At 42.6% G+C, this 10,193-nt stretch overlaps 1 protein-coding gene across 2 annotated transcripts in view; it reads left to right on the top strand.

Moving 5' to 3' along the window:
- The first annotated feature begins 2,522 nt into the window (after window positions 1–2,522).
- Window positions 2,523–10,193, top strand: part of GPR155 (G protein-coupled receptor 155) — a 54,016-nt gene continuing 46,345 nt past the window's right edge. Inside the window, exons 1-4 of one of the 2 annotated variants that reach the window (XM_023186013.2) lie at window positions 2,523–2,715; window positions 6,429–6,558; window positions 6,652–6,697; window positions 7,552–8,048. In XM_023186013.2, the coding sequence (XP_023041781.1) occupies window positions 7,583–8,048 (466 nt within the window). In that variant the 5' untranslated portion in view covers window positions 2,523–2,715; window positions 6,429–6,558; window positions 6,652–6,697; window positions 7,552–7,582. The remainder of the gene's footprint in view (window positions 2,716–6,428; window positions 6,559–6,651; window positions 6,698–7,551; window positions 8,049–10,193) is intronic. The other variant, XM_023186012.2, reaches the window with a different exon arrangement.

Genomic DNA, 10,193 nt, shown 5'->3' with positions numbered 1-10,193 from the left:
GCCTCCCAAGTAGCTGGGATTACAGGTGCACACCACCATGCCCAGCTAATTTTTGTATTTTTAGTAGAGATGGGGTTTCCCCACATTAGCCAGGCTGGTCTCGAACTCCTGACCTCAGGTGATCCACCCGGTTCAGCCTCCCAAAGTGCTGGGATTACAGGCGTGAGCCACTGCGCCCGGCCTAATTTTTGTAATTTTTGCAGAGATGGGTTTTTGTCATGTTGTTCAGGCTGGTGAACTCCTGGGCTTAAGTGATCTTCCTGCCTCGCCTCCCAAAGTGCTGGGATTACAGGCGTGAGCCACCTCGCCCTGTCCTTCCTCCTCACCCTGTCCTTCCACCTCTTTAGCCCTACCAGTAATTGAGTCCCATCAGTTCTCCCTTTTCCTGTCTCTCAGGCCTATTCCATTCTTTTTACTGTCATCACCCAAGAGTAAGTCTTCATTTCCTTATGTCTTGGTTCTTCCCCAAGTCACCACATTGTTTTTCTTGCCTTCAGTCTCTCTTTCAAAATCGTGGTACAGCTTCCAGATTACACACCCACAAATAGTGTAATCATTCTGACATGTTCCTGTGGGAAAAGAAAAGTTAAATGTTTTACTGTGGCCAAAGGATAATGTTCAAACTCTAAGGCTAACGCAAGGATCCTCCTACAGGTTGACCATAACTTACCTTTCCTGGCCTATCTTCCAGTATTCCCCTAGTAGTCAATGCTCAAGAACTATTTATTTAATTGAATTAATCTTCATACTTCCTAAACAAAAATCCTTTTAGCCTCGAGATAATTGAGATATTCAGATTTTCTTTTTTTTTTTTAAGTAGTCAGGTTCAAGGGAAACAAAGAAGGCAGTTAAAAGTGAGAGACAGAGAACAAAGGAGAAGCAAAGAGAACTGGAGCAGGATCCATGCCTTTTTATAGCTTTAATTTCTGCTCATTTTTTTGCTGCTAAGTTTCAGATCCTTTAACCTACCCTTAGCTTACCGTAATTTTTCTTAGTAAGCCACACAATTTTGTATCTTTGCACTAAGATGGCCGAGATGATAGGAAGACATAGAAATTGCCATACAAAAATGTTTAAGATGCAAAGCAAGGTAAAAGGTTGTAAACAAATACTTGTGGATATCTTAAGTGGGAACATATATAAATATTTTTAAATTTGAAATAATTTTTATTTCAAAAGACTAACTCATGCAGGATTTCTTCAGATTTCAAAGTGGAGCACTATATTTGGGATACTGTATATAGGTTTGTTGTCTGATGCCCATGGCAAGTTAATACACTGGGACACCAGGTTAGAAGAGAAAGAGATTTAATCATAGAGCCACCAAACACAGATAGGAGGAAACCTCAAATTCGTCTCCAGGAGAACTTTAAGGCTCAGGTTCTTAAGGGTTTTGGAGTGGTCTGAAGTGTGGAGATCATTAATTGGTTGAAGACTGCAGGGCGAAGTCATGGGACAGGGAGATGAAGAAGCTGTATTCTCATGCTGATTCCCTTCTTCTGTGGCAGGGGTCTTCCAGCTAGCTGGCATCCGTTGTTTCGCTGGAATTTGGGGTCTGAAAAATATCTTGAGCAATTCTTAAAAGACTTACGACTCTAACATCAGAAAACCTATCTATAGGAACAACGGGGATGCAAATGTACTATCTAGCTCTACCTGACTTTCGGTTACAAGGAAGTGGACCAAAGTGTAGCCTGATTAATGCTTAATTATATTTTTGTCCAGAATTCTTATAAACCCTGAGGATGGTTTCAATACCTTTATTTCAAGAAGCTTCGTAAGTTTTCCATCAACGCCACCAGTTTCCTTTCAGTATACTGAGAGGATATGCATGTAGTTCCCCACTCCCACCCCTACCCCGCCCCGCAATAGAAGCAGTTATGGACAGGGCCCAGATTCTAAAGCAAGCCCAGGGCTAAGCGTTTACATTTTAATCTCTTATGTAGGAACGTCAAGGTCACACTGCCTTGGTGAAAGTGGAAGGCAGGATTTTGACCCAGGTCTGATTCTAAGCCCTTGCTTTAAAACTCTATGCTATAAAAAGTCCTGGGCTAATCAGGAGCGAAACTGGCAGATCACACGAGGTTGGGGGTTAAGCGGAAAGACAAGCCAGCTCTGCGTCTGTGCTTAAGGAGAGGAAAAATAAACTGAACATCCCCCATGACGGCTACCATTTTGTGGGAGGTGGGAGGCCGGAAGTCCCGCCCCGGAGGATCGCGGCTGGGCGGTTCCCAGCCGGCAGGGCGGGGCCGGGTACCGTGGGGCTCCGAGGCTGGAGGAGGGGGCGGGGACTGAAGGCGGCGATGGGGACCGTGTGGCTCGGAGGCCCGAGGCTGTGGGTGGGGCCTGAGGGTTGGACCGCGACTCTGGGCTCGAGGCTCGTGGAAGTGGGCGGGGCTTGAGGGCGGGGAGGGGCCCGTCTTGCTGGAAGTTCGGAGCTGGGGGCGGGGCCTGAAGGCGGGGCTGGGAGGGGGTGGGCCCCGAAGGCGGGGAGGGGGCGGGGCCTCGCGGCCGGCAAGGGGCTGAGCTGACAGGGCCGCAGCGGCTTACCCCACCTCACTTTATCCGAACGTGCCTAAGCTGCTGCAGCTGGCACCCGGCTGCGCTCAGCGAAGAGGGGTGGAGGCGGGAGATGACGGTGGTCTTCTCCCTGCTTGGCCCCCTGCGAGCGCCAGCTCCCTTCTCCTTGCCACCCCAAGGTTGCAGACGAAGCAGGTGAGATGGGCCCCTGGAGCGCAGACCTGCCCGGTCCTGGCTCTCCCTTGCGGACACGGGGTATCCCCACCCCTACCCCTCGGGCCTGGGCACGTGGGCAGCCGCCGACTCTCTGCGCCGTGGCCCCGCGGCCCGTTATTTGAACCTGCTGTCTCTGCCCCGCAGCGCCTGCCTTTGGAATGTGTGAGATCACCCGGGAAGGCTCGCGCGGGGGAAGGGGTGTCTCGTACCCTCCGGAGACAGAACTGCCATCCCTAGTTTGGGAAGCTCCTCACTGCACGGGCGTCCACCTTGTCATTCTTACACTCTTCCCTTTATTCCGAGGCCCTCTCGAAGGCTTCTTCTACCCAGGCACCTGGAGCACTGCGCCAAATTTTCTCCGTTACCCATTTTTGGGGTATGTTAGTTACCATGATGTTGTGACTCCCGTGCCCTGGGAAGACGAGCGACCACCTTTTTCTTACGCCAGGCACAGACCCGTGGCTGCCTTTCCACTTCCACTGCTGCCTTTCCAGGCGTTGGCTGGCAGCTGCTCTCCGAGCAGCCTATTCGGTTAGGAACTCTCTGCGCCCCTTATCTTGGAGGGCCACAGTCTGTCCCTGCAGATGAGGCAAGGAGGCAGTGCTCAGCGCTCCCTACCCGGGTCTCTGGGGAGGACATTTGGTGCCCAGCAAGTAGGTGGGAGTGGGTGAATGGTGCGACTGTTGATGTTGAAGAGTGCTTTAATAGTACCACACTGTATTACACTTATCCCACAGGATAAAGGATGTTGGCTGTTTGAGAAATAGCCTGAGAGTTTAAAGCTTTCTCTGTGAAGTTAGTCAACTCTCTCCTTTCCCCCACCCTCCCATTTTCACTTAATAGCAGTTATTTACAATATCAGTGGTTCGTTTATGTGATCTAAGCCAAGTATGATGTGGCTAGAAGCGGTTTGTAAGTACAGTAGCATTTCTCCAGTTCGTGCCTTTAGCGAGTGTTTTTTTTTTTTTTTTTACTGTGAACGTGTTTGTTCTGTAACAAGCTTTTGTTTTTATAGATGAAAAGGCTGGATGTAATTTTTTTTAAACTTCCCTTGCTGTGGTTCCTGTTCATTTTAAACTATGCTTTAGAAAGCATATTATCTTCCCGTTTAAAAAAGATTAGGATGAAGTAAAACTTTTTAAGTCATTTTGATAATTTTGACTTTACCTTAGCAGGTATTTCTTTTATAATGCTGAAAAACACTAAAATAAACTTCATGGGGAGGGCAGATTACTTTTTTTTTTTTTTTTCTTGAGACGGAGTCTTGCTCTGTTGCCCAGGCTGGAAGGCAATCGCAGGATCTCGGCTCACTGCAATCTCTGCCTCCCGGGTTGGAGCGATTCTCCTGCCTCAGCTTCCTGAGTAACTGGGATTACGGGCACCTGCCACCAAGCCCGGCTAATTTTTGTCTTTTTAGTAGAGACAGGGTTTCACCATGCTGGCCAGGCTGGTCTCCAACTCCCGACCTCAGGTGGTATGCCCGCCTCGGCCTCCCAAAGTGCTGGGATTACAGGCGTGAGTCTCCACGCCCGACCCGCCCCCACCCCCCCCCGGCTTTTTTAAAATTTTTCAACGAATTGAAAGTTAATCCTGGACATTGCTATAACTATTTGACCATCACCCTGAGAAAAATGAAGAGCTCTGCCTTCACTGTTAACTATTTACGATCAAACCAAATTAAATTCAACTTGTCTTAATCGTTTGGTATAAAACAAAAACTGACAAATTTGTGACACATCCCATCCCTCTTTTTTTAGTTGGTGGATATTTTACCAGGTATGTTTGAAGAACTAACATGTTTACTTTTTTATCATTGTTAGTAGTAAGACAACAGTTCCTAATAGCAATTGCTGCCATTTCTTGAAGGCCTACTCTGTGATAAGCTGTATATAAAATATTCTATCCACACAATATCTCTCTAAGGAGATCTTTATTTGAGACAGGGTCTTACTCAGGCTGGCGTGCAGTGGTGTGATCATGGCTCACTGCAGAGACCTCCTAGGCTCCGGTGATCCTCCCACCTCAGCCTCCCAGGTAGCTGGGACAACAGGCATGCATGACTATGCTCAGCTCTTTTTTTGTAGAGACTAAGGTTTCACCATGTTGGCCAGGCTGGTCTCAAACTCCTGGGCTCAGATAATCCACCTGCCTGGGCCTCCCAAAATGCTGGGATTACAGGTGTGAGCTGCTATGCCTGGCCCCTATAGGGAGGTTTTTACTCTCATTTTACAGTTGAGGAAACAAAAGTTCGGAAAGGCTAAGTAACTTATGAGTTGATAAGCTGTAAAGCCCAGAATCTGTTTGACTCTCCACTGAACTTCAACTAGTTTAGTTAAAACTGTTGGTTAAAGAAATTACTGGAATGCCTTGACATGCTCGTGTGGTACAAGTAAGGGATTGTAAGCAGAATGAGTTGTTAATACTCTAGGCACTTTTGAAAGTGAATAGAAAACTGGACTAATTTATCATTTTCTTCTTTAGCACTGCTTTTCCAAGTACACACTTTCTTAAGGGCTCCAAATGTTTAACACCTGTGTTTAATTGTTTACCAGCTCCTTACTTCAAGTATGGGTATTTGTATCAACTGGTAGCTTTACCAAGATATAATTTGATGCTTATTTGGTAAACTTCAAGTATGTGAGTATTGTAGGTTTCATGTACTATATTGACCACTCCTATCTAATTCTAGTAGAAAAATACTTGTCCTAATCCAGATTAAATATAAGGTTTTTAAATGGTTCGGTTTATACAAGGGTAGCACAGAGAAAATTCCCTTATACCCCTGCCAGGTATCAGTTGTTGGTGATCTCTGGGCTGCCATCTAAGTCTTTTTAACGTGATGTTGATGTTTGAGGACTTAACCTGAGCATTGTAAATTTCCAGAAGCATGAACTTTTTACTTTCTACCTTATATAAGTCTACTTTAGATGGTAAACCCAGAGTAATCACTTAGAAATTGGCTGTTGTTAGCTGGGTATGGTGGCTCACACCTGTAATCCCAGCACTTTGGGAGGCTGAGGTGGGTGGATCACCTGAGGTTGGGAGTTTGAGACCAATCTGACCAACATGGAGAAACCCCATCTCTACTAAAAATTCAAAATTAGCCGTGCGTGGTGGTGCATGCCTGTAATCCCAGCTACTCGGGAAGGTTAAGGCAGGAGAATCGCTTGAACCCGGGAGGCAGAGGTGAAGGTGAGCCACGATCATGCCACTGCACTCCAGCCTGGGCAACAAGAGCAAAACTCCATCAAAAAAGAAAAAAGAAAAAGAAATTGGCAATTGTCATCATTTTAATTTCAAGATACTAATAAAAGCCGATTAGCTTTAGAGTTATCCAGACCTCATGTTCATTGTGTTCCTGGCAGCAAGAGGGAGTCTGATAATTATTGTACTATTCGTTTTTTGAATCTGTTCCATGCTTTAGCATTTTCTGAACCTCTTTAGAACATTTTACAAAACATTTTGTATTTTTCAACATTTCATGAACACCTTTAGACACATTTTGTGTTCTTGGTTCTGTTGCTATAGTGAAAAACTTGTAATACTTTATCATTCAGAAAACAAAAAATTCTGTCCATAAACTAAATAGTGCCTGAAAGAGAACATTGATCCATGAAAGGGTAAAAGGTTTAAGTGTAAGTTATTATAGTTATTCATTAAAAAAATATTTTTTTCTGTCTCATGTGTGCCAGGTACACCACAGTGGGCAAAAACATGCCTAGTCCCTGCTTCCGTGACACTTGAGTGAACTGAATGTGCAAAGTCCCTGTGGCACAAAGTCCCTGGGGCCAGTGTGTGTGGCTGGTATAGAAGGAACTAAAGGTATATTGGTGGGATGTCATCTTTTTTTTCTCTCTCTCTCATATTCTACCAAAAGTTATATTTAACTATCATTAAGTAATTGCTCTGTTCCAGATGTGATTTTAAAGACTTCAGTTGAATAATCTCAAGTTCCCATGTGGTAGGTATTACTGTTATTGCCATTTTACAGGTGAAGAAGGTGAGACACAGAAAAGTTAATTCGTTCAGGTCAGGTGCAGTGGCTCATGCCTGTAATCCCAGCACTGTGGGAGGCCAGGGCAGGCAGATCATCTGAGGTCAGGAGTTCAAAACCAGCCTAGGCAACACGGTGAAACCCTGTCTCTACAAAAATACAAAAATTAGCTGGGTATGGTGGGCACACGAATCACTTGAACCCAGGAGACAGAGGTTGCACTGAGCTGAGATTGCACCACTGCACTCCAGCCTGGGAGACAGAGCAAGACCCTATCTTTAAAAAAAAATTATTGGTTTAAAGTTGATTAGTGGTGCTCTACTATACTCTTCTTCCCATCCTATACTCAAGTATGACCATGGGCTGGAAAGGACTCTGGTCCCTGGGTGACTCCTCAATGCAGCCTTAAGAACTTCTGAAATTTCCAGAGAATTTGGATGCATGGGAACATCCAGTGGAGACTCTGTGGTCCCGAGGCCCTTATCCACCAGGCGGAGCTCAACTGATGGAGAGAATCACTGGAGAGAAGCACAGGGCATCACTGCGGCTCTAATATTTGCAGATCTTATTTTACTTGTGTCTAATACTGAATATAGAAAAGCAACATAAATATTTTGAGCTGACCTGCCTTTGAGAGTGAAGCGATTATTGTTAGGAACCCCCCACTTTTTTTCCATTGTATTTTCCCTGATGGTAGTTGAAGAAAGTATGTATATTTATTTGGCCATTTAATAAGTAAATAAATCTAGGTTTGCCAGTGTATTATTTCAACTAGAATTCTTGTTGATGGCCATACTGAATCTTTCTTCCTTTCTTTCCAGAGAGCTGGTTGGAGTTGGAGGGTGAAAGAAAATGAATTCTTTTTCTAATTTACCTGCAGAGAACGTAACCATTGCAGTCAATATGACCAAGACTTTGCCTACAGCTTTAACGCACGGATTTAATTCCACTAATGACCCACCTTCAATGTCAATTACAAGGCTTTTTCCAGCCTTACTGGAATGCTTTGGCATTGTCCTTTGTGGCTACATAGCAGGAAGGGCCAATGTCATAACATCAACACAGGCCAAAGGACTGGGAAATTTTGTCTCCAGATTTGCGCTTCCAGCTTTATTATTCAAAAACATGGTTGTACTTAATTTTTCCAATGTGGATTGGTCCTTTCTATATAGTATCTTAATTGCCAAAGCTTCTGTATTTTTCATTGTATGTGTATTAACCTTATTGGTTGCTAGTCCTGATAGTCGATTTAGCAAAGCTGGACTATTCCCTATTTTTGCTACACAAAGTAATGACTTTGCATTGGGATACCCTATAGGTAAGTTATTTTTTATTTTTCATGTGTTTAAAACATTCAATTTTAATTTAGGCATTTGTTAGTGACAGATTCTTACTCTTATATCTAAGAAGTTTTTCATTTTTTTCTCAAATAAGTCTTAGGATGAATCATAGTTTTTCCTAAACTTCAGAGTTTGAGGATCCTTTAAACATCTACCTAAAATAAATGGTCATATTCTAATAACCTTTGTGAATAGTCCTAATTGTATTTTTTTCTTCCCAGTAAGCACATATGAAAGAAGCTTAATTTTTAGAAAGGATTCGATTCTGATTTAAATTATGTTAAAAAAGTAGATTTATGTCTGTATAAAAATAGTTATTATTAAGCATTTGTGAAAGGAATTTATTTTTCTTACCATCTAGAATACGTATTATTTTATATCAGAAATTGTTCTGGGGCCAGATGCGGTACCTCACACCTATAATCCCAGCACTTTGGGAGGCCGAGGCAGGCGGATAACTTGAGCCTAGGAGTTCAAGACCAGCCTGGGCAACAGGGCGAAACCTCATCTCTATAAAAAATAACAACAACAACAAAAAATTAGTCAGCTGTGGTGGCACAGGGCTGTAGTCCCAGCTACCCAAGAGGCTGAGGCAGGAGGATTGCTTGAGCCCAGGAGGCAGAGGTTGCAGTGAGTCAATATTATACCACTGCACTCCAGCCTGGGTGACAGAGTGAGACCCTGTCTCAAATTTTTAAAAAAATTGTTTTTGAGCTTGTTACTCAAAATGTTAATGTATTTTAGTTGCAGTTAATTTCTTATTTAAGAACAAAAATGGTGAGAGCTTTTTTACCTTTCTAACTTTTCGTTTTTTATGTTTCTAACTCAGCAGCCTAATTTTATGTTTCTATGCATATATGTTTTCCTAATGAAACAATAAACAGTAAAATACCAGTTTGGGATATTGACATATCTTGAAAGGAAACCTTCTATATTTCAGAACACTCTGTCACCAAGAAAATGTATACCTAGTAGCTACTTTTTTATATTTTAAATTAAAGTTATATATACTTTGATCATCTATCAAATATGAGGGCCTGAATATTATCGATATAGTCATTCATTTATTCATTCATTCATTCACTAATAAGGAACTGTTTCATACCAGTGGCTGTGCTAACCATTGGGATTATAGTTGTGAACAAAGTTATTGCACATATTAAATTTACACTGTAATGGGAGAATAATAAAATTAAAATCATGTCAGGTGGTGACAAGAGCCATAAAAATCAAGTCATGTAGAGGGATAGGAATGTGGAGGTGCTATTTGAGGTAGGGTGGTCAATGAAGGCCTCTCTGATGATATGTCTTCTGAGCAGAGACTTGAGCCTATTGAAGGATACAATTGAAATCTACAATTAACTTTCAAGTTTCTTATCTAGCAGTTTTATCCTCTCCCCTCAAACCCCAACTATTTCACTACTGGTACCAAAAAGATTCTATTTAACTATACTTTTCACCTCTGTCTCTACTTTTGACTTTCCTCTATCTTGTTACCAGAAAGAGAGAAACACCTAAGAAGTTAAATAACTGTGAGGAAAGCTGGAGGTTTAAGAGACAGGAAAAACTGGGCTCATAGATAATTGAGCTACAAATAGTCAGAAACTAGATAGGTGTTCCTTTAAGGTTATTGAATTTTAAAAGGAAATAAAGACTTTTGAAAGAAAACAGCAAGGAATTAACGTGTTTGTCCATTTCCTCAGGAGAATTAATAAGGTACACTTGTCAAGGTATTTATGGTATAAGGACCATAGAACTGACTCAGTACCATAGTGTTAAATATCTGATAAATATTGCTATATCTTACTTTAGATATAAACTATAAGTATGTAGTTTCATGCTCCCATAGATTAGTAAGCTGATAATGAAACAGAACTAACATTTGTAACTATATAGTTTACAGAGTACTTTCTTATATACTTATTTGAGTAAGGCAGACATTATCATCCTCGTTTTCAAATAAGGAAACCGGCTTACAGAGATGTAATTATTTTATCCCAGGTCATACAACTAGCAGGTGACTGACACCCAAACCTAGGTCTTCTGGTTGCAAATCCTGGGCATTCTCTTATGCCATGCAGTTACATAATGTGCCAGTTCAATTTTCAGAAGACCCAACCAGC

Source organism: Piliocolobus tephrosceles, chromosome 11 (assembly GCF_002776525.5).
Source record: "Piliocolobus tephrosceles isolate RC106 chromosome 11, ASM277652v3, whole genome shotgun sequence".
Taxonomy (NCBI): Eukaryota; Metazoa; Chordata; class Mammalia; order Primates; family Cercopithecidae; genus Piliocolobus; species Piliocolobus tephrosceles.
This window is presented reverse-complemented; position numbering and strand designations above follow the sequence as displayed.